General features: G+C 51.9%; 1 protein-coding gene and 1 long non-coding RNA gene across 10 annotated transcripts; one reads left to right on the plus strand and one right to left on the minus strand.

Moving 5' to 3' along the window:
* The first annotated feature begins 38 nt into the window (after nucleotides 1-38).
* On the plus strand, nucleotides 39-8239 carry LOC101968480 (uncharacterized). 4 transcript variants are annotated; one of them, XR_005731644.2, is made up of 5 exons: nucleotides 39-179; nucleotides 3794-3849; nucleotides 4141-4251; nucleotides 5807-6030; nucleotides 7450-8239. It is a non-coding gene; the product is annotated as an uncharacterized LOC101968480 (long non-coding RNA). The 4 variants fall into 4 exon arrangements; XR_013430714.1 differs by having other exon boundaries at nucleotides 5547-8239; XR_013430713.1 differs by having other exon boundaries at nucleotides 5807-8239.
* Relb (RELB proto-oncogene, NF-kB subunit) lies at nucleotides 67-27501 on the minus strand. Of its 6 annotated transcripts, none has more exons than XM_078031903.1 (12): nucleotides 27240-27501; nucleotides 26298-26345; nucleotides 22849-22899; nucleotides 21103-21440; nucleotides 14740-14897; nucleotides 11954-12045; nucleotides 11647-11778; nucleotides 9754-9858; nucleotides 5704-5919; nucleotides 4918-4986; nucleotides 4719-4796; nucleotides 67-823 (listed from the first exon to the last, which is right to left on the minus strand). In XM_078031903.1, exons 1-12 carry the CDS (start codon nucleotides 27292-27294, stop codon nucleotides 438-440), a joined length of 1728 nt encoding a protein of 575 aa, XP_077888029.1. In that variant the 5' UTR covers nucleotides 27295-27501; the 3' UTR covers nucleotides 67-437. The 6 variants fall into 6 exon arrangements, with proteins under 6 accessions (XP_077888029.1, XP_005338265.2, XP_077888028.1 ...); XM_005338208.5 differs by having other exon boundaries at nucleotides 22891-22899; nucleotides 27240-27427; XM_078031902.1 differs by lacking the exon at nucleotides 27240-27501 and adding an exon at nucleotides 26452-26648.
* Nucleotides 27502-27816: the final 315 nt, after the last annotated feature.

Here is a 27816-nt window from a genome sequence, read left to right on the forward strand (position 1 = left end):
ACGAGGTCCTCCGGGCTCGGCTGCCCGACACGCTCGGTGTTTCCCAAGCGGAGACAAGGAACCCCCAAGAATCAACATTTTTATTGGGAAAATGCCCGCCCACTGTCAGGTCTGGGGAGGGGCCGCCGGTCTGCCTCCTTACTCCTGTAGAGTTCATTTTCGGGAAACGTCCAGAGAAGGTACCCCCCACGGGTGGGCGTCTCACCCGGGCCGCGCCCCTTTCTCTCTCCCGATTCCGTTTTCTCTTTTGTAAAATAAGATCAAGGGGAGACCAGTGCTGCCGAGCTTCTCGCCGCGCTGAGGATGTCCGATTAATACCGAGGTCGAAGGCTGACCAAGGGCCCAGGAGGATGGGGGCGTTGGACCGACCCTTGGCCGGGGTTCGCAGGGTCCCTCCAGCTACTCCCCACCTAGTGCCTCTCCTCTGGCGCCGCGGGCTACGTGGCTTCAGGCCCCGGGGACAGGAGGCCACTCCCGAAGGCTGCCTCGCGGTACTGATTGGGGAACATGTTGCTGCCCACGAGGCTAGCGGTGCCTCCGTCCCCCGGGCCGGCGGCTGAGTAGGAGTCCAGCGTCAGTGGCTCGGGGCCAGGGGGCTCCCCGACTGCGACCCCTGCACCCCCGCTGGCGGGGGCAGAGCTGACAAGTGGCGGCGCTGGGGGCAGCAGGTCCAGCATGGTGAAGAACATGGGGGTCGTGGGGTCATAGGCAAAGCTGTCATCCAGGAGGTCAGGCTCGCAGGGAGGCTCCAGGCCGGGCAGGGACACGGTACTGGGGAAGAATTCTGTGTCGGGCAGCAGGGCTGAGGGCGGGAGGTATGGGCCTAGAGGATGAGAAGAGAAGTGCAGCGGACTTAGGGCCAACTTTTGGCAAAATACTAATGCAGACACAACACCCCATACTAAATGCATTGTTGAGGTAGAGGCTATCACCATTCTCATAATAAGCAAACTGAAACTGAGACAAAATAACTGTAAGTCACACAAAGCTGTCTAGTTGGGAAACCAGGACCAAACCCACACTCCTGCAGGGCTGTGAGCAGTTTTCACCAAGAATGTGGAAAGGGAGGAGCTGCTATGCCACCTTCAATGAAGCAAGATCTCCACACCAGTGAGATTTCTAAATTATCAGTCCCCAAGATGGAAAGTGAAATGATAAGTATTATTGGAACCTGTCTTCCTCTTTTTCGGATAAGACAAACCTAATCAACAAAGGTTAATACACCTATAATCCCCCCAGCTCTGAGGCTAAAGCTGGAGGATTGGGAGTTCAAAGCCAGACTCAGCAACTTACCAAGGTGCTAAGCAACTCAGCGAGCCCCTATCTCTAAATAAAATACAAAAAAGGGCTGGGGATGTTGCTCAGTGGTTAAGCACCCCTGGGTTCAATCTCCAGTACCATAAGAAAGAAAAGAAAAAAAAAAAGAGACTAGACCTAGTCATAGTCCCCACATCCCGTACAGCTTAATGTGGACACGGGACTAAGTGGAACCTGGGCAGAAGGTAGAAACTGCAAATTGAAAATGGCAAGAGATTGGGTTTCTGATGACCTTGTAGCCACCAGATCATACCAAGAGAGCTACCATTGTGCTCTTTATGTGAGAGAAGAAGTTCTTTTTTTTTTTTTTAATCTTTTCTTTAGTGGTTGATTGACCTTCATTTCATTCATTTATTTATACGTGGTGCTGAGACTCAAACCCAATGCCTCACACATGCTACCCAAGTGCTGTACCGCTGAGCCCCAGCCCCAAGTTCTATCCTGTTAAAGCTCCTTTTATTTTGGGTTTTGATATGAATGCAGTTAAATATGACCATAACAAAGGCATGTGGCATTCCTGATTTCTAGCAAATTCCTAACATACTACTGTAATAAATAACTATGACATGATCTCACTAAATTCTGACAAGGACCTTAACAGTGAGAGGTAACAGACGCAAGTGATGGGAACACCAGCTTAAGGGAATAATTCTATAAATTGGGCCCACTGTGCTGACCCCACATGCTTGCTGTTTTGGGGGCGGGGTTCTGGGAGTTGAACTCAGACACACTCAACCACTAAGCCCCATCCCCAGCCCTATTCTGTATTTTTTTAGAGTCACTGAGTTGCTTAGCACCTTGCCATTGCTGAGGCTGGTTTTGAACTCAGGATTCTCCTGTCTCAGCCTCCCCAGGCACTGAGATTACATGCTTGCACTATGGTGCCAGGCCCATGCTTGCTTTTAAAACATAATTTACCCGTGACCCTGTCTGGCTTAAGTTCATAGGATATGTTATATTCCTCAGAAACAACCTATAACCTGCACGGGAAATGCAGGCCTGAAATGCTGATAAGAACACAAGTTACCCTGGGGGGGTGGGTAGATTTTTGTGACCTTTACACAGAACACAGGGAGATAAGAATAATTGCCCCTAACCATAAAATCTATAAGAACAAGTTCCAATTAGAACTGGTCAGCAAGGGTCAAAGTGACTCAGAGTTGCCTTGGAACTTTACCATGTGCAATGGGGACTTAAAAGTCATCCTGCCGTCCATCAAAAAATCAAGAGGTAGAGCTGGGGATACTGTTTAGTTGGTAGAGTCTTGCCTCACATGCACAAGGCCATGGGTTCAATTCCCAGCACCACAATAAATAATTAAAATAGGTGGGCTGGAGTTGTGGCTCAGTGGTAGAGCACTTGCCTAGCACACCTGAGGTTGCAGGATTCAATCCTCAGCACCACAGAAAAAAATAAATGAAGTTAAAATAAAAAGTCACGGCTGGGGTTGTGGCTCAGTAGTGGCACACTTGCCTGGTATGTGTGGGGCACTGGGTTCGATTCTTAGCACCACATATAAATAAAGATCTATCAATAACTTAAAAAACAAAACAAAAGCCAAGAGGTGGACCTGGGGGGGGGGCAGGGGGGACTCTAAAAACTTCCTGGTTCCCAATAAAACTGTAGGGCAGGATGGGTGTACCATCCACCTCCTCTCTGAGAGGACCTACCCTCTCCTTTGAGAGTGTCCCCTTCCCCTTCTCCTGTCCCTTCTTATAAACTCATGCCTGCTTCTGGGTGATATTTCTGAAATCTTTCTGGCATAATCATGAGAACCGGGGACAGAGGCTGCCTTAGCTTTGTGACACGCTCTAGCCCTATAGCATGAGGTAGAATCGCCATCTAACAGACAAGCAAACTGAGGCATAGATGTCACAAAGCTGCAAAACTGAGGACCCAATTCAAACCCAGAGTAATTCCTCAGGCTGTGCTCCTAACCATTACCCTAGTGCCACGGTGGCTTTGCCTCAGGAATGAGGGAGAGAAACGGATCAGATGGATGAATGGCAGAGAGCTCTGGGGACCAGAGAGGTTGGCGGAGTGCGCTGGGATTGGTGGTTGCTAGGGCTGGAGCTGTTGGGCCTTGGTTACAAGCTGAGAGAGGGTGGGGACAACCTGTAGTACTGCTGACTTCCAGGGTGGGACTGGCTGGAGTGCCCCGGGCTCAGCAGCCTCTGAGTGGTTGGTGGCTGGCTCAGGGCTGGGTGCCCTGGACTGGCTGGGTGTTTGGCAGGAAGCTTTTTTAGAGCTGGGGCTCAGTGGGTCAGGGGTGGGAAGGCTTCTTTGGATGGCAGCCAGTTAGGATTGGAGTGGTGAGACCTGGAGCTGGCGTGTGACCTGAGATGAAGGCAGCAGTAGCACAGCCCAGAGGGTGGCCAGGATGGAGAGGGGCCTGAACTTGAGATTGGCTGGCTGCATCCACCACAGCTGATGTACCATCCAATACATGGGGCACCCACATCATCCCTCCATACAGATGCCCAGTCTTCCAACTCCCTGATCCACTGCAGATCTGACACATGGTGACCTCAGGTAAGAGACTTCGCCTCTCTAGGCCTCGGTTTTTTCACCTATAAAATGGGTGGAATGACAGAACCTCCTTCACAGGATGACTGTGCAGACTAAATGAGTAGCCCATACCGAGCACTGAGGGCTCTCTTACAGTGTCCGTAAAAAGATAAACACTTTAAAAAAATTTTTTATGCCAGGTGTGATAGTGCATGCCTGTAATCTCAGCTACTGGGGAGGCTGAGAAGGGAGGACCATGAGTTCAGCCTGGGCAACTTAGTGAGATTCTGTTTCCAAAATTCTGTTGTTGTTCAGCCTAGAGCACCGGGTTTCCAGGGCAGTCTTCTATCCAGCTACTGTGAGACTGAACAGAGCAGCACATTCAGGATGGCCATCCTCCACATTAAATTTGAAAAGCTCAGCGAGGTGAGTACATAGTGAGACTACAGAGGAGCCCCTGAGACAGAAAGGGGGAGAAACTTGCCATAGGTCACACAGCAAATCATCTGCCCAGCAGGGATGGGATGGCGGCCTCCTTTTTTTTTGGTACTGGGGATTAGACTCAGGGCACTTGGCCACTGAGCCACATCCCCAGCCCTGTTTTGTATTTTATTTAGAGACGGGGTCTCACTGAGTTGCTTAACGCCTCACCATTGCTGAGGCTGGCTTTGGGCTCGTGATCCTCCCACCCCAGCCTCCCGAGTCCTAGGGATCATAGACTTGCACCACCGCCTGGCGTGGCTGCCTCCACTCTGTCTCCAGAACCTATTCCTCTCCTTTGCTGTGGCCGGCTCTGTGGTGAGCGCTGGCCGGGGGAGCTGCTGGAGGAGCAGGGCTGCCGTGCTTCCTCAGCCCATCCCAGGGCCAGAGGCTCGCAGGAAGCCGGGACCCACCTGGGCCGTGGCTGGGCAGGAAGTGGTCCAGGAAGACTGGCTTCTTCTTCCGTCGTTTGCTTTCGATGCCATGGGGGTCTAAAGGAAGGGGAAACAGAGATAAGGACCCCTCAACTGTGGGTCAGGGAAGGACAGTGGGATCAGCCATCCCCTCCAAAGGTCCTGGGGATGGGTGTGGAAGGGGGCACAGGGAACACACCAGAGCTGTTCAGCTCCCCGAGGACATCAGGCAGCCCCCGTTTCCGCTTCTTGTCCACACCGTAGCTGTCTGTTAGACATGGGGGCGGGGCAAAGAACAATCCATCAGCCACAGTAGCAAAGCAATAATTAATCTTACACCATTTAGGAAGAGTTTCAGCTGGTTCTTGACCAACCAATGCAAACAGATATCCACATCCCAATCAGAATAAAATCTAAATTCACTTCCGGCACACCCACCTCTTTGTTGTTCCCAAACATGCCAAACACAGTCTGGCCCAGGGCCTTTGTACTTGCTGTTTCCACTGCTTAACATGCTCTCCTCAACTCCCACCCATTAGTCTTCCTGTGTCCTCGGCGCAGCTGCTCTCCCTGACCCCTGAGGCTGAGCAGGTGCCCGAGTCCCCAAGCCACCCCATTCCAGTCGAGTGACTCTGACCATCACTGTGGGGAAGAGCTGTTCCCCCATCAAAGGACTGTAAGCCTCATGAGGGAAGTGCCAGGGGCTCTCTTGGTCACTGCTGTGTCCCCAGCACAAGCCAGCATAGGGCCACACTGAGCAGAGAGGCTGAGGGAATGCGTGAGAAAACCCTAACGCCCCGTGACAGGTACCGTGTCTGTTTTGCACAGGGAAGGGCTGCAGCCCTGCGAGGCCACGGTCACAGAGCCAGGAGGCAGCAGCGCCCCCAGCTAGGCAGCCCCCCCCCCATTTCTGCCTCCTCCTGGTCTGCTTCATCCCTGGCCAGGCTGAGCTGGCCGGTGGGTCACCCGGGCAAGCCGTGGTTACCATGGTCCCGAGGAAGGTAGGTGAAGGGCAGCGGCTCACTGCAGACCCCGTCCGTGAGCCGCTGCAGGAAGACGTTGACAGTCACGGGCTCCACAATCTCCAGGTCCTCATAGGGCGGCGTCTTGAACACGATGGCAATCTGGCGGTGCACATCGGCCTGGGAGAAGTCGGCCCGGCCTTCCCAGGAGGCTGTGCTGAACACCACCGAGATGTCCTCTGGAGGGAGAAGGAGATGCCAGTGGGGACGGGTGCCCTCTGAGCTGAACCGGCTCAGCCTCCCTCAAAATCAGCCCTCATATTCCCAATGTGAAGCTAATCACCTGGCAGGTAGCTTTCACCTGAGCACGTCCTGTGGGCCAGTCAGTCACTAAGTAGTTCATATATTTTCATATGCAGATGCTCCTTGGCTTACGATGGCATTACATCCCAGCAAACCCACCAGAGCTGAAAATATCTCAGGTCAAAAATGCCCCAGGCCAGGCAGGGAGGCTCAGGCCTGTAATCCCAGCCACTCTGGAGGATCAAAAGTTCAACACCAGGCAGGGGAACTTAGCAAGACCCTCTCTCAAAACAAAACAAAAAAGAGCGGGGGATGTAGCTCAGTGGTGAAGTCCCCCTGGATTCAATTGCCAGCACCAAAAATTACATAAATAAAAAGAAAAGGCATTGACTGTAGTTAAACTATGAAGCACCGTAGCTTAGCATCGGTACACTTGGCCTGTTGGTATTTTCCCCTTGTGACCGTGGGGCTGAGCAGGAGCTGCAGCTGATTTTCTGGGTGGAGGTACCAGAGACTGAATTCAGGGGCACTCAACCACTGAGCCACATGCCCAGCCCTATTTGGTATTTTATTTAGAGTCAGGGTCTCACAGAGGCTGGCTTTGAACTCGAGATCCTCCTGCCTCAGCTTCCTGAGCTGCTGGGATCTCAGGCGTGCGCCACTGCTCCCAGCTTACTTAACGTATATTAATTTCACAACATCATTCTAGAGTCAAAAATCCTAAATTGAGCATCCTAAGTTATCTCATCTGATCCCTAGGGCAACACAAGAAGCAGGGAAAATCACTGTCCCCACAATGTCAGAGGGCCCTATGACCATGTTCAGATTGAGCCATGGACTCTGAGGACCTGCAGAGTTCAATGGGCGGCCATGTCCATGGCTGTGATCTGTTATAGTGACAAGGTACAGTGACAGGGTGCTGATGCCTGCAGCGCAGTCCAGGGGAAACCAGGCACAAGGTGCCAAGAGTCCTTCCCCTGAGCAGTCACAGGGACCACACGGGAGCCCCCCAGCAACAAACTGAAGCAACACATCCACTGAGGAAGCTCAGCCCCCATGTCTGCCTGGCATGACAGGCCACTCCTGGCCACTAGGGAAGGTGGGAACCTCCCCAAACCCATGTTCCCAGAACCTCTGGGAGCAGAGCTAGTTATTTAAGTTATTTTGTTTCTTTGTTTATTATTTTTGTGGTACTGAGGATGGTACCCAGGGGTGCTCTACCACCAAGCAACACCCCCATCCACCCCTTTTTATTTTTTACTTTATTTTTTTGGTACTGGGGATTGAATCCAGGGGCGACTTACAGAGTTACATTCCCACCCTTTTTACTTTTTTCTTTTAACTTTATTTCTCTATCTATTTATTTATTTAATGTGGTGCCGAGGGTCGAGCCCGGTGCCTCACTTGTGGTAGGCAAGCGCTCTGCCCTTGAGCCACAACCCCAGCCCTACTTGTTTCATTTTCAGGCAGAGTTTCACTAAGTCGCTGAGGCCCTCACTAAATTGCTGAGGCTGGCCTTGAACTTGAGGTGCTCCTGCCTTAGCCTCCTGAGTCACTGGACTACAGATGTGCATCACTGCACCCAGCTCTAAGAAGGGCTTTTGAAGGACAGAGGTCTCAGATCTGCTATGTGCACTCTTTTCTGCACACCCTCGTCAGAACGGGAAAACCAAGGCTTGGAGGCACTGAGGCGTCCCACGGCTGCTCGCGGGAAGTCGGGCTCACGAGACGCCTGCCTGTTTCTTTTTCGTATCTCACTGAATTGCCTCTCGACACACCAGCAGCCAGTGCTGAGGTTCTAGGTGACAGATACATACAGGTTGCTCTGTGTCACACAAAAACCCTATGAAGAAGGTGCCATTAGGTACCCTGTTATATAGAGAAGGAGACAAAGATACAGAGTGGTGAAGTCATCTGTCCAATGTCACACGATCAGCGAGCAGTGGAGCCTCAATGGGGACCCAGGAGGCCACAGCTCTTCCCACCAGCTCTGCCAGGGCCCGAGGAAGGCAGTGGCTTTGCTGAGAGCAGTCTCCTCGCTGTGACAGGAAAGTCAGACGACCTCAGGGGTTGCTGAGAAGAGCACGTGAGTCGGCCCAGGACGCCAAGAGCATGACTGTTGTCACGATCAGTGCTATGATCATCACCATCGCCTCAAACACGACTCTGGAAAGTGACTTTTCTCCAGATGTTTTTTTCAAATCTGCTTCCTTCCCTCATTTGAAAAAAAAAAGTACTAAATATTATTTTTACCAACTTCCTGTGATTTTTCTCCAACTCTATATTTTATTTTTCCTCCTAGAAGAAACGCTGATGGCAACAGCAGAGGAGGTAGAGAGGGAAGGTGGGAGGGGAGGGGAGGGGAGGGGGGATAGTAGGGGATAGGAAAGGTAGCAGAATACAACAGTCACTAATATGCCATTATGTAAAAATGTGAGTATGTAACAGAAGTGAGTCTGCAATATGTATTTGGGGAGTTCAAAACCCAATTGAGTCAAATGTATGAAAGATGATATATCATGAGCTCTGTAATGTTTTGAACAATCAATAAAAAAAAAAAAAGAAACGCTGATGGTAGAAGGACTGTTCTTTTCAGAGTCTTCTTTTCTAAATTCAAATCCTATCTCCACCTGACCAGCTGTGTCACCTCAAGCAAGTTACTTAACCTTTCCATGCCTCCGTTTCCTCATCTATTAAATGGGGAATAATAACAAGGTCTGCCTCATAGGTTCTGGATCTTTCCAGGCTGCCACCCTGGTGAGGTGACTGGATGACTTAATAAACCATGCACACCAAGTGCACGCAGCCAAGCTTGGCATGTAGTTAGAACATGGCAATGTCGTGTGCCAAGGATGTAGCTGGTGGCTGAGTGCAGCCTGAGGATGCAGGTGGGGTCAGGGTTCCATCCCCAGCAACACAAAAAACAGAGAGAGAGACAGATGTCATTATTGTTGGTGGTGATGCTATTTATGATATAGTCACATGATGGAAAATGTAAAAGAATCCCAGCACGGGGGCTGGAATCCCAGCTACTCAGGGGGCTGAGGCAGGAGGATGGTACGGTTAAGGCCAGCCTCAGCAACTTAGTAAAATCCTGTCTCAAAATAAAAAGTAAAAGGGGCTGGGGATGTGGCTCAGTGGTAGAGCGCTTGCCTAGCATGTGTGAGTTCAACCCTCAGTACTGGAAAGAGAGAGGGTGGGGGTGAGGGGGGGGAGAGAGAGAGAGAGAGAGAGAAATGGGAGAAGATATAGAAAAAATGAATCCAGCACAAGGGCAGACAGCCTTTGGCCCTCTCCTTAGCTGGGTGCTTCTGGGTGAAAGTAGGGTTTTTTTGTTTTTTTTAGTTGTTAGTTTTTTGGGGTTTTGTTTTGAAGCCTATTTGAGCAAGGGACATTTGAATAGATGCAAATGCAAGAAACTTCTTTTGTCCGGTTTTCTTTCTTAGCATCCTTTACCACAACTGTCATAAGGGTCCCCGGGTCTTGCCTGTGCTGGGCTGGCGCCTCCCACTTGGCCCTCCTAAAGCACGTAGTCAATTTCTCCACCAAGATCAGAGTCTCCTGGATGGGGAGCCGAGTGATGGCCACGCTGCCAGACACCCAGCCTGGGCCACTCACAGGCCACCACCTTCGCTCAGGGACAGGTGCCAGGATGAACCCATTGCCTGTGCCATCTGACCCCAAAGCCAGGGTTCTGGATCTTTCCAGGCTGCCATCCTGGTTAACCACACCCCCAGCCCCCTCCCCTGGGCTCACAGCCAGGCCCTCACCTTTCTGCACCTTGTCACACAACAGGTAGAGCTCCTCGCCCCCCGTGCACGGCCCACTCTCCTTGTTGATGCGGCAGATCCGCAGCTCGGATGTGTTCGTGGATTCTGGGGAGGAGGGAGAGGAAGAGGCCAATAAGAGAAAACAAGAATCCAGGCACCTTTCCACCTGGTGTCAGTGGGAAGGCAGGAGACGAAGGAGGCAGGGCGCCTGTCCAGGTGGAGGAAGAGGCCACTGGTCGGCCAGCGGCCTGAAGTCCTACAGTGCCGCTGCTCTGCCTGCCCAGCAGTCCCAGCCCTTCTTCTGTGAAGAGTCCTCTTGGGGACACCACTTTCCCTCAAGACACACCTCCCTCTGCCCCTGGCCATTTCAGTCAAGGAGATTGGGTAGGACTGAGTCCCTTCACCAGCTCAGCAGTGATCACATGCCCCAGATCGGCCAATCAGATCATCACCTCCCCTACCCACAGTTGATTGTCAAGGAGGAGCAAATGACCAAACGCAGGCCAATGAGAGACAGCCCTGAGATTTTTTAGCAAAAATACTAGGAAAGAACCAGGCAGAAGGATGGCAAGTTTGAGGCCAGCCTGGGCAACACAGCAAGATTTTGTAGCAAAATAAAATAAATAAAAAAGGGCTGGGAATGTAGCTCCATGGTAGAACATCTCTGGGTTCAATTCTCAATATTGAAAAGAAATTTGGGTGAGAGACGCTAAAAGCTCTCATTGGAGTGCAGGAGAGGTATCAGCACACAGCCCTGGAAGACCCTGGCAGGATGGACTCTAACACAACTGGGGGACAGAACCAGATGGACCCCCCAGTGACACCGTGGGGTCTGAATGCAACCAGACCTGAAGCACTGTGCTAGTCCTGTACTGGGTGTTTTGTTTGTTTGTTTGTTTTGTTTGTTTGTTTTTGGTACTGGGGATTGAACCCAGGGAAGCTTAACCACTGAGCTATATCCCCAACCCTTCACTGTTTTTTTTTTTGAGATGGGACTCAGTAAGTCGCTGACCATCTTACTAAGTTGTTAGGGCTGGCCTCAAACTTGCAATCCTCCTGCCCCAGCCTCCCAAGTTGCTGGAATTGCAGGCATGTACCACTGTGCTTGGCTTGTCCTTCCTCATTTAGATGCTGTGGCAGTCCCTGTAGGTTGGCTAAAGCCGAACAGCTATTCCCAAGCCCCTCTTCCAGTCTGTACCCCTCTATTCAGGTTGAAAAGCCTGTATACTTACATACCCAAATTCCCTTGCAACTCGGTATGGCCATGGGACCAAGTTCTAACCAATGAGACATGAGCAGAAGACTACCAAGGAGATTCTGGAGAATATAAACTTTTTATCTACTAAAGAAAGAGGTATGGAGCTGGGGCTGGGGCTCAGTGCAGAGCATGCATGAGGCACTGGGTTCGATCCTCAGCACCACATAAAGATAAAATAAAGATACTGTATCCACCTAAATCTAAAAAATAAATTTAAAAAAGAGAAAGAGGTATTATTCTTTGTGATGCCTCTTCCCTAGGGCTCTATGGGGTCACTGTTGTGCATTTTCAAAATCAGGAAGTGCCATTTTCATAAGCTACACAGTAAATGCTGATCCCCCAAAATAGGCAGGGTGCAATCTGTACAACCACACAGGGTGATGCTGCCTATATCATGTCTTGAACACAAATATGATGTCTGGAGCTGTGGCAGTCATCTTGTGACCATGAAGGAAAAGCTGAGAGTCACCGAGCTGTGGAAACTTCATGATGTTAAGCAGCTAAACCAATGTGCACAAACTTAGTCAGTGAGACAAATAAATAATAATTCCCTGTCTGTTCATGCCACACTAAGGAGGGCTTTCTGATCCCTGCTGCCAAGGACAATCCTAACTGCCACAGCACCCTGCACTCACTCTTGTCATAAACGGGCTCGGAGAGCACAGGGTCCATCCGCCGTGTCTGTCCCTGCTGGTCCCGGTAGGAGGCCTGGAAGCAGATCCTCACCACGTTCATGTCCACCTCCTGGTGGTTCTTCAGGGAGCCAGCTGCGGTGGGGACACAGGAAGGCTGAGGATGGGTGGGGCTGGGGCGGGGCCTGGAGGGGCGGGGCCTAGTGGGGTGTGGTGGTGGCGGGGCGGGGCCTAGAGGGGCGTGATGGGAGGGGCGGGGCCTAGAGGAGGGGCGGGGCGGGCGGGGCGGGGCGTGAGGCCGGGGACTCACCATTGTAGGGGTCGATGCCCTGCTGGATCTTGCGCTCGATGGCCGCCTCGATCTCCTTCTTCCTCACGCACTGAATGCCCAGGTTGTTAAAGCTGGGGGAGGAGTGCTCGTGAGGGGGGCTGCGGGCCTCAACGCTGCTGCCGGGCTCCCCCTGGACCCGGCATCAGGCAGGGCCTGGGGTTCTTGGGAAGACCCGGGAACCCGCCTTATCTGTACCACGTGAACACACTGGCCAAGCTCCTTCATCCTACAGCACACGGGGAAGGTCACCGTCCAGGTGAGGCTGGGAGGGGTCGGACACCCCCCTCCCCGCTGGCCACACTGTGAACTGCAGGACTTGGCAGTAATTGATGGCCCAAGTGCTTCCTGAGCATCTCTACATGCCAGGCACTGTGCTGGGCTCTGGGAATAGAGCAGGGAGCAGAAAAGAGAAAATCCCTGCTCTCAGTGAGCTTATGTTTTCACTAAATTGATAAATCATTAAAATTATAAATCAAGGCGGGCACAGTGGTCACGCCTGAAATCCCAGCAATTCGGGAGACTGAAGCAGAAGATCGTGAATTCAAAGCCAGCCTCAGCAACCTAGCAAGGCCCTAAGCAACTCAAGGAGACCCTGTCTCAAAATAAATAAAAAGGGCTGGGAATGTAGCTTAGTGTTGAGCGCCCTGGGTTCAATCCCTAGTGCCCCCAAAACTATATATCAGCTTAGAGTCAGCAACTTCGTTTTCAGAAACTAATTCTAAAGAATGACATACCTTTTTTTTTTCTTTTTTTTTTAGTATCAGGGTTTGATCCCAAGGACACTTAACCACCGAGCCACATTTCCAGCCCTTTATTATTTTATTTAGAAACAGGGTCTCACTAAGTTGCTTCAGGGCTTGACTATGTTGCTGAGGCTGGCTTTGAACTCACAATCCTCCTGTCTCAGCGAAATGAGCCACTAGGATTACAGGCGTGTGCAATTGTACCTATCTAGAATGACATATCTTTAGGGTATTTCTCAGCACTATTAGCCACAGAGCAACAAGACACTGGAACCATCAGAGGTGCCCATTAATAGAGAGCAGTTTCAGTTAATTGTGTGCATCTATGAAGTAGAATACCATATAGCCAAGACAAAGGATAGGGCAGCTCTGAATATATTGATACGGAATGAGGTCTAAGATGTACTGTTACAAAAAAAAACAAGATGTAGGGGCTGGGGATGTGGCTCAAGCGGTAGCACACTCGCCTGGCATGCGTGCGGCCCGGGTTCGATCCTCAGCACCACATACCAACAAAGATGTTGTGTCCGCCAAAAACTAAAAAATAAATATTAAAAAATTCTCTCTCTCTCTCTCTCTCTCTCTCTTAAAAAAAAAAAAGGGGGGGGGGCTGGGGATGTGGCTCAAGTGGTAGCGCGCTCGCCTGGTATGCGCGCGCGGCCCAGATTCGATCCTCACAGCAACACATACAAACAAAGATGTTGTGTCCACCAAAAACTAAAAAATAAATATTAAAAATTCTCTCTCTCTCTGTGTCTCTCTCTCTCTCTTAAAAAAAAAAAAAAAAAAAACAAGATGTAGGGGCCAAGGTTGTAGCTCAGTAATACAGCACTTGCTTACTTGCTTAGCGTGCACAAGGCCCTGGGTTCCATGCCTAGCAGCAGAAACAAAAAACAAGTTGTGAATGTCTGTTAAAAAAGATACGTGCTGGGGCTGGGGCTGAGCAGTGGAGCGCTCACCCAGCATGCATGAGGCCCTGGGTTCAATCCTCAGCACCACATTAAAAATAAGTAAATAAACAAATAAAATAAAGATATTGTGTCCAACTACAACTAAAAAATAAAAATTAAAAAAAAAAAGATATGTGCTGGGGCTGGGATTGTGGGTTAGAGGTAGAGCATTGCCTAGCACGCACAAGGCCCTGGGTTCGATCCTCAGCTCCACATAAAAATAAATAAATAAAACAAAGGTATTGTGTCCAACTACAACTAAAAAATATATTTAAAAAAAAAGAGATATGTGGGCTGGGGTTGTGGCTCAGCGTAGTGCACTCGCCTCGCACGTGCGAGACCCTGGGTTCGATCCTCAGCACCACATAAAAATAAACAAGTGAAATAAAGGTGTTGTGTCCAACTACAACTGAAAAATAAATATTAAAAAAAAGATATGTGCTTGCATATATGTGGCATATCTTCAGTTGTTTCTAGAAAAACATAGCTAGAAGGTCAAAGATTTTCTTTCTGAGAAAAGAATTATTTTTCAGTGCTGGGGATGAACCCAGGGCCTTGGGAATGCTGGGCCAGCGTCTGTCCCTCAGCCACATCTCCAGCCCTTTTTATTTATTTACTCTTTTATTTGGAGGCAGGTCTCCTGAGTCGCCCAGCCTGGCCTCCAACTTGCAACCCTGCGGCCTCAGACTCCTGAGCGGCTGTGATCAAGGGTGCCGTCTGTTTTACATCTTTCATTTGATAAAAATATTTAGATTGTAGAGTGAGAGAAGGACTAAGCCTTGAGAGAAGCCGCCTCTGGAGTCCAGTCCCAGCCCTGCCATCCACTGCCCGCTCCATCACCTCCCTGAGCCTCAGTTTCTCCCTCTACAAAACGGGGTGCACAGCACCGGAGGGCACGGGGTATGGCAGGGTCGCAGGCTGAAGCGAGGCCATGGCTGCCCCAGACCTCAGTTTCCCCAGGGGGAAATGCAGCAGGGAGGGTGTGGCCAGGCTGCCCTGCCCTAGTTTCCCGGGCGACCTTCGGCCCCTCAGAATCTCTATGATCGAGGGTCAGGGGTCAGAGATCAGGTACCTGTGCCGGGGGCTGACGTGAGGCCGCAGTCGCACCCTGCAGACACCGTCTGTACAGTCCTTCCCCACGAGGCTGTGCGGGTGCACCCGATGGGGCCAGTCCTTCCACACCAGGCACGCGGTCACCTCCACCTCCCGCAGCCCGCCACAATCCCGGAGCTGCAGGGAGACAGGTGCGCTTTGGCGGGCTCATCACAGACGAGCCATGCTCCCTGGGGCTGCCCTTGGTGGATCCCCACCTCCCCAACCCGCCACCAGGGCCATGGAAGGGTGTTTGCTTAAGACCCCTCTCCTTCTCAGTAGCTTGGGAGGCCCAGGCAGGAGGATCACGAGTTCAAAACCAGCCTCGGCAAAACCAACGCACTAAGCCACTCAGTGAGACCCGTCTCTAAATAAAACACGAAATAAGTCTGGGGATGTGGCTCAGTGGCTGAGTGCCCCTAGGTTCGGTACCCCCACCCCGCAAAAAAAAAAAGAAAAGCGAAGACTCTTTTCCCATCCAAAGCCGGAAACTTCCAACCTGTGACCTGGGAGGCCTGTCATGGGCTATCTGCCCCACATGACTTCTTTGTCACACAAACCTTGAAAAAAATCTGATGTACACAAAACCTATCACACACAGGTAATCACAAGCAAAGAAAGACACCTGTACAGCAGAGAGATACAGTGGCCACCACTTGAAGCAACTCGGCGACCCTGACATTAGTAACAAGGGCTCAGGACAGGCTGAGTGTCTCTCATCTAAAATGCTTGGGACCAGTCAGGCACAATGGTGCAGGCCTGTAATCCCAGCGGCTCAGGAGGCTGAGGCAGGAGGATTGCAAAGCTAGCCTCAGCAATTTAACAAGGCCTTAAGCAACTCAGTGAGACCCTGTCTCTAAACAAAATACAAAAAAGGGCTGGGGTGTGGCTCAGTGACTAAGCACCCCTAGGTTTAATCTCCAGGATCAAAATATAAATATATATATTCTTAAGTGGATGGGGAGCCTGGAGAGGTAGACCAGCGGCAGAGCGCTTGCCTAGCTTGTGTGAAGCCCTGGCTTCCTTCCCCAGCACTGGGGAAAAAAGTATTGCCATAATTGCAGCTGGAATTCTCACCAGCCACCACAGGCAACACAGATAGAAACCAGACTCTTCAGACCGTGCCTGACTCAGCCAGTCACTTAGCTCCTCTGGTCACCAACTGGGCCCTGCTGACATCTGAGTCCTTCTGAAGCCCACTCTGCACTCCTAAAGCCCAGCTATAAAATGCAATAAACCAGCCAGGCACAGAGGCCACACCTGGAACCCTATCGGGCTGAGGCAGGAGGATCACGAATTCAGCAACTCAGCAAGACCCTGTACTAAAATTTAAAAAATAAAAAAGGCTGGGGATGAAGCTGAAGGGTAAAGTGCTCCTGGGTTCAATCCCCAACACCCAACAGGGAAATGCAATTAACTAAGGTGTCTCCGTGGGGGCCTGCTGCCCTCTAGTGGCTGAAGGGGATATTGAGCAGGACTCTGGTTGACATTGTGGGGGGGCAGGGACCACAGCAGGTAGAAGATGGAGCAGACCAGCAATGCTGGTCTGTAATACCAAGGACAGTCCGACACACCTACCCCATGTCCTACGGGAAATCTGAACATGTTTCCAGAATTCACAGCAGTAACAAACCTGTCTAAAATGACCGGAGCCCAGAACCTAGCCCTGCTTCGCATCAACAGTATTTTCCCATAATTTCAACATACACTGAATCTTCAAGGGCTGCAGCCACCATGTGAACTGAAAGACGACTAGCTTTTGTTTAGACCAAGAGTTGTTTGATACTGTGAAGAATTCCCTCAACCAGTGCTGCCTGCATGTGGCATTAAAGTCAACAGGTCTGCCAGGCTGGGTCAGGCTGCTCCTCGTGGACCCTGTACCCAGGAGTCCACACAGAGGCCCAAGCACCGTTAACATCCATGTATCCCATGAGGCTGTGCTTGAACATTTACATATTAAAATAAATGGGTTCTTATTCATTAATGTGCTGGATTAATGTCCTCCTGTCACTCCTTCATGTTACAACATGGCAATATGAATTTGGGGGGTCACTATAGGGAAGGTAGGTATTAGTGTCTGCAAGTCTCACTGAGTCTAACAGGGTTAAACTATTCATTTAAGTAGCTGCTTGCCTACTAAGTAGGAAGCCCTGGGTTCCATCCACAGCACTTACACACACACATACATACATACATGTCACTTTAGCCAGCTCCCTCCTGTAATATTAGGAAATGCTGAAAAATCTCAGAACCAATAAGCTCAGGATCTATGAAGACTCCAGGACTGAGCTTTTCATCTCTGTAGACATTGCACAGAATCATGGGTGAGACTTTAGACAGGAGCAAGTTACAGCTGACACCAAATCTAGGCTCTGCCCTGAGCCAACTAAGAAACTTCTTTGACCTTAATATCCTTAGCTATAAAATACATATCAAGAAACATGCAACCAGGGAGGCTAAGGCAGGAGGGCCAGGCACAGTAGCTGATAGCTCACACCTGTCAGAAGGATTGTGGGCCAAAGCCAGTCTCAGCAACTTAAGTGACATCTTAGGCACATAGTGAGACCCTGTCTCGAAAGAAAAAAATAAAAAATGGCTGGGGATGTGGCTCAGGGGTTAAGTACCCTTGGGCTCAATCCCTAGTATCAAAAACAAATGAACAAATAAAATTTAAAACGGGGGGCTGGGATATATTTCAGTGGTACAGCATCCTTGGATTCAATCAGCAGTACCTAAAAATAAAAAAAAAAAAGAAACATGCAAAGTACCTGGCCTAGTCAATGGTGGTTATCAGTCAAATGAATGTGCTGTGTGGCCCTGAATAAGTAACAACCTCTCTGAGCCTCAGTTTTCTCATAAAGATGGGGATAAAAATTCTGATTTCAGATTTGGAGAGAGGTTGCCCTATTATTGGGCATTTTGGATCCTAACTATTTGAAATGAAAACAAACACAGAGCCAAAGTAATGGCATGGAAAGAACACAATTTAAAAATATTAGGGAAAACATGGTCTTAAAATATTGGGATAACTCTAAAAGCACAATGGCAAAACCATCCCTTACCATGCAGAGACCTGGGGGGTCACCACTTTAAGCATACGATCTAACTTAACATCATCAACAGTGGGTCAAAGCAACATCCGAGGTCTTTTAATGCAAGACATTAAGAAGGCCACAACAACGTTACTGTCACGTTTTTCCCTAAATGCATAACCTGACCAAATCTGCAAACAGCCAACAAACCCAGGATGTACGGCATTCTGCAAAGCATCTGTCTTAACACAGAAATTCTGGAGGTTAAGATAGAAGGATCACAAGTCCAAAGCCAGCCTCAGCAACTTAGTGAGGCTCTAAGCAACTCAGTGAGGCCCTGTCTCCAAATAAAATACAAAATAAGGCTGGGCTGTGGCTCAGTGGCCAAGTGCTCCTGGGTTCAATCCCTGGTACCAAAAAAAAAGAAAGAAAAGAATAAAGAAAAAAATATGTTCTTGCTTTCAAGAGACACACGACAGAACACTTTGGATGCAGTATCCTGTCTCACAGTTCAAATCTCCCTCTGTAAACAAGAGACAGAAGGATGCGCTGAGGGTACATACTAGCAGTGGACAAGGCCCTGGGTTCTACCCCAGCACCAACTAAGAAAGACAGAGACATAAAGCAAATGTGGCAAAGGCATATGGGTATCCACCGCACTATTCTTGCATATATTATGTAATTTCAAAATCTGTCAAGAGGGCTGGGGTGCAGCTCCCTGGTAGAACACTTGTCTAACATGATTGAGGCCCTGCTTTCCATCCCACTACTGCAAAATAAGTAAATAACTTACCAAGAGAAAAGAAAAAGTTAGCCAGGTGCGGTGGCGCATGCCTGTAATCCCAGTGTCTTGGGAGGCTGAGAGAGGAAGATAAGTGAGACCCTGTCTCTAAATAAAAAACAAAATAGGGCTGGGGATCTGGCTCAGTGGTTGAGTGCCCCTGAGTTTAATCCTCAGTAACCCACCCCACTCCAACTCCCAAAAACTGGAGAGAGAAAAAAGAAAAAGGTAAAGTTGGAACATAAAGTTGAAAAATGAAATCTCTGAAATTGGAAAAACAGATTAATGGTTAAAAATGTACAAGGGATAAGGCCGGGATGTGGCTCTGGTAAAGGCTCTCTTAGCTTGCATGAAGTCCTGGCTCAACCTCCAGCACTACACAGAATGTGTGTACAGGTGGACAGGTGGAGACACAGAACAGTGAAACTGCCCCCTCCATGCACAGTCTCCCCATTCCTAAAACCCCAGTGACTGGGAATACACAGTTAAAGAAAATATATATATATATATATATATATATATATATATATTTTTTTTTTTTTTTTAATTTCCCCAGGTACTGAGGGGGGAGCCCAGGGCTGGCACATGCTAGGTAAGCGCGCTGCCAGGAGCTCCACCCACAGCCATTTTGTTTTGTTTTGTTCTCATTCTGAGACAGGGTCGTGCTAAGTTGCCCAGGCTGGCCTTGAACCCAGACTTCTCCTGCTTTAGCATCCTGAGTCTCTGGAGTTACACGCATGCACAGTAGAACATCATTCTTTGATCAGAATTTCCCCTACACGCACTCCACACCCCAATTGGGACCACAATGCCTGTAACTGAGTCAACTAAAGATAACAGTGGCCAGCTGTAGGAAAGGAGCCTCACGCACCCTCACACAGCCTGCCACCTGTTCCAAGCAGCTGGCCCAGGCCCTCAGGGTCCTATAGGGGCAGAGATGCACCCCATTTTGCATATGAACTGAGACCAGGAGGAGCCCTGAACTGGCAGCCCCCCGCCCCCTTCACAGGTAAGCAACAGAACCAGGATTTCTACCCTCAAACGCAAACTTTTCCCGCAATTGTTGGCCTCCTCCAGGGTGGCAGGGACAGAGAGGACAGACAGCTGCTCTGCTCATCACCCAAATAAAGATAAGTGCAAAAGTCACTGTTTTGGAGTTTTTTTAGAGACAGGGTCTCGCTAAGTTGCTGAAGCTGGCTTCAAACTTTTGAACCTCCTGCTTCAGCCTCCTGAGTTGCTGGGACTGCAGGCCTGCACACATGTGCTACTCGAAGATACATTATTAAATAAGAACAGCAGAGCACGGGCTGGGAGCTCCTGGAGCTCAGCGGTAGAGCACGTGCTGGGCATGCCCCAGACCCTGGGTTGGCTTCCCCACGCTAAACACGCACAGCAAAGCGTGCGAGCTGCCATGGTGGCGCATACCTGTAATCCTGGAACTCAGGAGACTGGGCAGGAGATTCACAAGCATGAGGCCAGCATTGACAACTTAGCAACAACCTTGTCAATTCAGTGAGACCCCATCTCAAAATAAAAAGGGTTGGGGTGTAGCTCAGTGGTAGAGCACCCCTGGGCCCAGTCTCCAGTACCAAAACCAAAACCCACTGTGTGGTTTTTTGGGTTGTTTTGCAGGGCTGGGGTGTAGTTCATTATTAGAGCTCTTACCTAGCACGGTCCAGGCTCTGGGTTGGATCTCCAAACTCTCTCTCTCTCTCTGTCTCTCTCTCACACACACACACAGTAGTATAATACTTGTGCAGTGTTCTGAATGGCATTTGAATTTTTTGGATTATTACTATATTCTGGAGACACTTCCACATCAGTACCCAGGGGACACCTGCATTTCTAGCATTTCTCTGTCAGTCTTGGTATTTATGTTTTCGCTCTCACAGATGGATCCTTAGAGCAGTGCCAGCACAGACAGTCACGGTTTACCAGTTCTCCATTAACACTCAAGCTCCCGATTCTTGGTTAGACTAACAAGGCTGCGACAGATACCCAACCCCCTTTTTCACCTAGCTGCACACAGCCACATGACAAAGTCCTCCAAGTGGAATGGCCAAGCCTCCGTGTAATGAGGGCCACAGAAACACTAAGATACCAGCAGCTCACCTGCACTCAGCACTGACCATGGAAGAGGCCCTGGCAGTCTAACAAACCCTCCCAGCCCACCCAGGAGGTTGGTATTATTATTATCCCACTCTGCAGAGGAGCAAACAGGCAGAGAGAGACCGGGTCACCTGCCCAAGGTTGCACAGCTAGTAAATGGCTGAAGTGGGGTTGAAACCCAGGTACTCGGATTCTTCAGGCCCCACTTGCAAGCCAGGAGGCTGCACTGCCTAGGGGCAGGGACAGTTTTGATAAACACTGCCACATAGCCAGGGAGGAGCCTTTCTCTGCGCCCCTTTTCCGCGGTGGGGGAGGCTGCGCCCGGCCTGCAGCAGCCCCCGCAGCAGCAGGGCAGGATGCACCCCGCGCACTCCCTCCGGGGCCAGGAGTGCAGGGCGTCCCGGCCGTGCGCCTGGCCCACCTCGATGGCGGGCAGCGTCTTGCTGGCCTCGGTGCTGCTCTCGCCCAGGATGCTGCCGGCCGAGCGGCCCTCGCACTCGTAGCGGAAGCGCATGCCGCGCTGCTTCGGCTGCTCCGTGATGACCAGGTGCGGCCGCGGGCCCGGCCCGGGCGCGGGCGGCATCAGCCGGCCCAGGGTGCAGCTCCAAGGCGGCGGCGTGGCGGGCGGCGCCGAGGGGCCCAGGGTGACGGTGCTCAGCGAGGCGGCCCCGCGGGACACCAGGCGCGGCTGCCCCTCGCTGTGCCCGGGCGCTCCGTCCAAACCGAAGCCATTCTCCTTGATGTACTCATCGATGATCTCTGGGGGAGACAGAAACGCGTGACCCGCCCATCCCACCCACCCGCCTCCAGGCTCAGGCCTTGCCTGGGGGGGGGGGGGGCGCAGGGCACAGGGCCTCGCTGGGCACGCCAAGGCCCTGCCCCTCCTCGCAACCACCAGCAGCCCCAGAGACTGAGCCAGAAACCTGGGGTCGGTCTGCTTCTGTTTTCTTCCCCACCTAAATGGACTCCCGTCCCTAACACTCCTGACCCCATTCTCCGTGCCACTCCTCACCTGGCTAAGGGAAGGGCCCACCCGGGGCACTGCCTCTTGCTAACACTAATGACAGCTGCTCTGCAGCAGCCACCAGGGCTCCAGCTGGAAGGTCATCTTCTCCTGGGCCACACAGAGAGGCCCCTGCCTCAGTCTTCCTGCCTGGTAGCAGCGGGGTTACAGGTGACAGTCACCCGCCTCTGCAAGGGCCTTCTTCATCGCCCATCATCGTATCTGTGTAGTAGCCAGGCACAGTGCCACAGGCCTGTAATCCCAGCCAGAGGCTGAGACAGAAGAATTCCAAGTTCAAGGGCAGCCTCAGCAAGGTAGGCAGCCCTAGGCAACTTAGTAAGACCCTGTCTCAAAAAAAATGGGTAAACTTCCAATCCATGTCGCACTTCTACCTCTGTGTTTCTGTTTCAAAATGTTTACTTTCTGCTTATTCTCCCTGTCCCCACCGCTGTCCCAGGTCACCTCCTTCACCTCCCACTGGACCACAGCAGTCCCGAGCTCACAGCCCCTCTTCCTGCCTTTCCAGCCTGCATCTGTCCCCAGTGCACGGCAGAGGGATTTGGGGATGTCCAGGCCTGTCCCTTCTCTGCTCGGAAACCTCCTGGAAGTCAGAGTCCACACTCCCCCCAGCGGGCTCCCCGCCCTCCAGAAAACCAGCTTCAGCCCCGTCTGTTCCTTGGACCCAAGAAGCCTGGCCCCCTTCAGGGCCTTGTATTTGTTCTTCCCACGGCCATCCTGAACCCTTTTCCCCACTCAACCCACACCGGCTCCCCTCAAATTTCTCGTCTCCATTCACATGTTACTCTGTCATTCACTCTCTGGCCTTGGAGTTGAGCCCCACTCAACTTCCACCCCCTAAATCGACTCCCATCCGTAACACTCCTGAACCCATTCTCTGTGCCACCTCCATGAGGGCAGGGACTTTGCTTTGTTCAGGACTTTGACGGTCCCGGAGCTCAGAGCAGTGCCTGGTTCCCAGGCAGGTGGGCTCACTGACGTCCCTGAAGGAGGCCATAATAGTAAATCAGAGGCTGTTGACTCGGCTGAGGAATCCCAGTTTCAAGGACCGCTCAGGATCTTGGGAGCATGACTCGGTGCAAATGAGAGCCGCACTGTCACCCTCCTCACCCGAGGCCTGGCCACCCCCCGCCCCCATGTGAGCACCTGGGCCCTCCGCCTCCCGCATGCCTGCCTCCTGGTACTCACCCAATTCATCTGTGGAAGGAAGAGAAAGAAAGGTTCAGAAAGTGGCCAGGGTCTGTCATCTGTCCAGACAGATCCCCAACCCTGTCCCTCCTGTGACCCTTCCCCCAGCCTCTGTCCTGAGACACCCTAGGATGACTCCTGGGCATCAGCCCCAGCCCCCATCTTCCCCGTCTGGGATAACCTCCCTTCACCCCCCGGTTCTGGGGTCCAGCATTAGGGCATCCTCAATCTCAGCCAGCGCCTCCCCTAACATTCAGACCAGGGATTGGAAGCACTGCTGGGGACAGGGGGAAAGCAAAGGGCCCTATCACGGGGGGAAATGAACCCCCTTGATTCTGAGCAAACCGAGGGGAGGTTCCTTCCTGTCTTCGCCCCAGGGCCCTTGCAGGCTGCCTCAAGGGCCGAGGAGGCAGATCTTCAGCTGCCTGGATCCAACCCCATCCTCCGGGCCCCGGTGCCCACCCACACCCCAGACTGGCCCCGGCTTCCTGGGAGAGGGCTAGCAGTGATGCCGGGTCCTCAGGGAAGCCCCTGTCTCCTGCAGGAAAACTCAACCCAGAAAGGGGCCGTGGAGAAACCGAAACCAACCTCCCGTCATTCCACGACAGGACAGGACGAGGGGAAGCCCAGAGGGCACAAGTGAGCCTAGGAGTCTCCCAGAGAGGAGGTCCGGCCCAGCCAGAGGCTCCGCCCAGGGATGCCTTGCAGGCCACTGGCTGGGGACCTGTCCTGTGCCAGATCTAGCCTCCTCCTCTGTGCTCAGGGAGTGGCAGCTGGCAGCCAGACTTTGCCCCTTACAAGATGGTTACCCCTGTCCTTTATCTCAAGCCATCTGTGAAGTCAGTAGGGTGCCTCGGTCCCCATTAGGGAACCAGGGACAGTGAGGATGGGAGGGAGAAAGGGACCTGCTTGAGGTCACCGTCAAGTTACTTCAACTTGGAAAATCCATCTATGCTGGATGCAGTGGGGACCCAAAGGCAAGTCAGATTTGGGGCCCTTAAGCATCTCCAGGCTGCAGGGGGAGGCTGAGTCCTGGGTGATGGTGGCTGGAGCTTGGGGTTAACAGCTTCAGTTCAAGTTCAAGCACTGCTACCTGCTAGTTGTGTGGCCTTGTGCCACCACTTAAATTTTTTGTGCTTGGTTTCTTCATCTGTAAAATGGGAACAATAATGTCTACCTTGTTAAGCTTGAATAATTTTAAAAATCAAACAATACTTGGAACTGTCACATGGTAAGCAAGACATAAATGCTGGCTGCTATTAGACAAAGTGTTGGGGGACAAGTTTTTAGGGACGTAGGTAATTCCTTCCCCTCTCTGGATCTCAGTTTGTCTATGAAATGGGAACGTTGGGAGACATGGCTTTACAACATAAGGGGTTCAGTACACAGGGCTGATCTGAATCCCAGCGGTCACTGGCCCGTGGCCAAGTCTGTTGACTTCTCTGAGCCTCCTCTATTAAATGAGGCCTGAGCTCCTACATAAGGAGGTAATGTCAGGTTTCAAGAGCACACACGTAAACTGCTAAGTACTGCATGCGACCACCCTATGCCCTCCATAAAGCTTGGCTAATATTATCTGAAGTCTTCTTTCAGCCAGGAAATGTTAAGAACTTCTTCTCCTTACTCAAGGCTCTATTCAGACAACAGACTTGCTACTATTCAGGGTCAGCCAGGATGGGTCACATGGGAGCAGAAAGCTGATGATGTATTTGCTGCCTCAGGGCCTTTGCCACAGGTTGGTCTCTTCCTGAATGCTCTTCTCCCAGCTCTTTGCATGGCTCCCTCCTACTACTCCTTCAGATTTCTGTGCAAACATCACCTCCTAGACAGGTTTTTCTGGCCACTTTATCCAAGACAATCCCCCAAGCCCCTGACTCCAGTCCCTTTGTTTTATAATTTTCATGGCACTGATGAGGATTTGATATATCCTGTCATTATAATGATTTCTACCTGTCTCCTCCCACAGACTGTGAGTCCCAAAAAGTGGGGAACGTGTCTGACCAATCCTCAGGGTGTCCCCAAGGCCCAGCCTGTGTTTATGAAAATGAAGGGAACTTTCCCTCTGTCTCCCTAGGTCTCCTGACCCCACCCTACTGTTAAATGTCATTGATCCTAAGATTTCATCATGGCCCTTATTACGTTTTATAATCCCACATCAACTTATTGTTTATATATTCTCCTCCCCATCCAGGGAGGGAGTCCTATGAGGGCAGGGCTGGGGTTATCTCAGTCACTGCTGTGTCCCCAGCCCTGCCCAGCACAGGGCCAGATATAGAACAGGCACTCGATAAATATTATTGAATAGATGACATCAGAAGTCACTCTCATTTGAAACCAAAGATCTGGGTCTCAGGCCACACAAGTCTTGTTCCTGCCCAGAACCAGTGCATGGACTGTATCTGTCCCCAATGCCATTTCCTAACTTCCCCCACCCTCGCCCCCACCCCTGAATTCTCACACGTGCTAGAGAAGCTACAGCACCTCCTTTATGGCCGCCCCAGCATTCCTGAGGTCCATCCCAAGATTCTGCTTCCAGACAGAGGCCCAGACCCTGCCAACTGGGACCACTGCACAGTCACAATGTCAGGACTCTATCCCTGCCCTCCAAATCCCAGCAAACTTATAACAGACAGGGTGTCAGGATTTGGTGAGGATTCTGCACTTCCTTAGGCAGCACTGAATTTTGGAAGGCATAGGCTAAGGGACCTTATAAACAGTTCTCAGCATCTCTTGGGAACTTCCTAAAAATGCAAACTCTCATGGCCCATCCCCAGACCCAGGTAGGACCTAACAGTCTGTTTAATAAGCCCTCTGGGTGATTTCAATGCACATGGTTTAAACACTATTGTATAGACTGCCTAAAAATTATTATTAGCATTATTATTACACCTCTAACAGTTTACACTTATCGAGCCTTTACCATGTGCCACACACTGCTTTGCAAGTTCACTGTTATCAACTTATTGTATCCTCTCAATCTCCCTAAAAAGGAGGCACTAATGTTGTGCCCATTTTACAGATTAGGACAACCGAGGCCCAGACAGGGTAAGTGACTCACAGACATTCATACAGTGAAGGGGCAGTGGCACCAGCATGGCAAGGCCAGCTCTAAAGACCAAGATGGCAGTCTTTACCTTCTGCTATACCATGGGGAATCTCTTTCCGGGGCCCTTCTTGCATAGTAAGTGATTACTTTTACCTGTGAAACTCCTAACAGTCCAGAAAGTACGGACACCTAGGGGGCCATCTCAAAGGGCAGGAAGGGACACAGCTCATCAAAGGTGGGCTGAAATAGACTTCTGCAAATCCCCCAGACAGAGGCATGCCCAATGCTGTCAAAACAGGGAGGGGCTCCCCCCACCCCATCCCGCACATACAGGTGGGCAGGGCTGCCGAAGGCTGCTCACCTGTGGTCCTGGAAACGCTCAGTGAGATCGAGGAGAGGTCATTAGACCCTAGGAAAGGGAGGCAGGTCTCAGAGAGTGATGGGCAGCAAGACGAACAGGGAATTATCCAAGCCCCACCTGGTTCCTGTCCCTTGGGTCAGGCCCCTCCCCCTACCTGCAGAGTCGGGCCAAGTTTCCTTGCCAACTCTTGGACAGGTCCTGGCCTTTCCTTTCTGCCATTCCTCACCCTCCATCACACCCAAGACCTGTCCGAGCCTCTTCCCCTTAAGGTGAGGCTCAGAGGACCCATTCTCTACCTGTTAGGAAATCCCCCACCCCCCTCCTTCTCTCAGAGCCGGACGCGACCCCTTCACTTTTCCACTGTCACGCCCGCCCCTTCTCTCTCGGGAGGCAGGCCCCACCCCTCCTCATTCCCTGCTCCAGGCCCCGCCCTTCGTTTTCAGAACACGCCTTTCCCCTTCGCTCCGCAGCCAGGCCCCGCCCCCTCGACTCCCCGAGTCGGGTTCTGCTTCCTCCTTTGCGTTAAGCCCCGCCCCTTCCCGCCCTCGCCATCAGGCCCCGCCCCATCCGTGGCGCGTCCTTTCCTCCCTCTCGGAGCCTAGCCCCGCCTCTATGCCCCTCAATAACCGCTCCAGCTCCTCCTTCTCAGAGTCAGGCCCCACCCCTTCTCCCTCTGGAAGCCGGGCCCCGCCCCTTTCTCTGCCTCAGAGTGAGGCCCCGCCCCCTTCTCACTCCACAGCGGGACGCCTCGCCAGTACCTTGGGCCGGACCCTTCATCATCCTCTGCCTCCTTCCCTCTAATACAGTGTCCCACAACCCTCACATTCTCCCCGCGCAATACCTAGACTCTTGTAGGAACCCCCAGGTTGCTCCAGGACCCCCAGAACTCCCACATCTCCAGCCCCGCCCCAGACTCTTCTCCCGAACACCGGCTCCGCTTACCCAAGGCCCCCAGCTCCGGCGCAGCGGGCGGTCTGGCGACACGGCGACTCGGCATGGCCCGGCCAGTGGGGACAGAAGGCCAGGAGGCCGGCCCAGACGCACGCGGATAGGCCGGACAATCGGGAGGCACAGTCTGGCAGGCGATCGCGGGTCGGGAGAGCGGCGCAGGGGCTGGGGCCGCAGGCCGGGCAAGACGCGCGGCGCCCGGGGTTGCGGGGGGCGCCGGGCCGGGCCGGGCGGGCGGCGGGAGGGGGCGGGGCGGCGGAATTCCCCGGCGCCGCCAGCCTGAGCGCCCATTGGTCTACACCCCCGTCGTGACGTCACGCCAGGGAAACGGGAAAACCCCCGCGCGTCACGTGGTCGTGGGGGCGGGGCCGACCGGGAAGGGGCGTCTGGGTGCTGTGGAAGGGCCAGGCGAGCGTCACTGCCCATTACCCTGGACAGCACAACTGAAACCTGCCTAGGGCCACTCACGCCTTGCCCATTGAGCAAGCCGGGAAACTGAGCCCCTGTCTATGTTTTCCTAGTAGGACTTGAGCGTGCTGTTTCTCAGGCTGGAAGGGAAGCTTCAGAAGTT

This window comes from Ictidomys tridecemlineatus, chromosome 15, assembly GCF_052094955.1.
Source record: "Ictidomys tridecemlineatus isolate mIctTri1 chromosome 15, mIctTri1.hap1, whole genome shotgun sequence".
Taxonomy (NCBI): Eukaryota; Metazoa; Chordata; class Mammalia; order Rodentia; family Sciuridae; genus Ictidomys; species Ictidomys tridecemlineatus.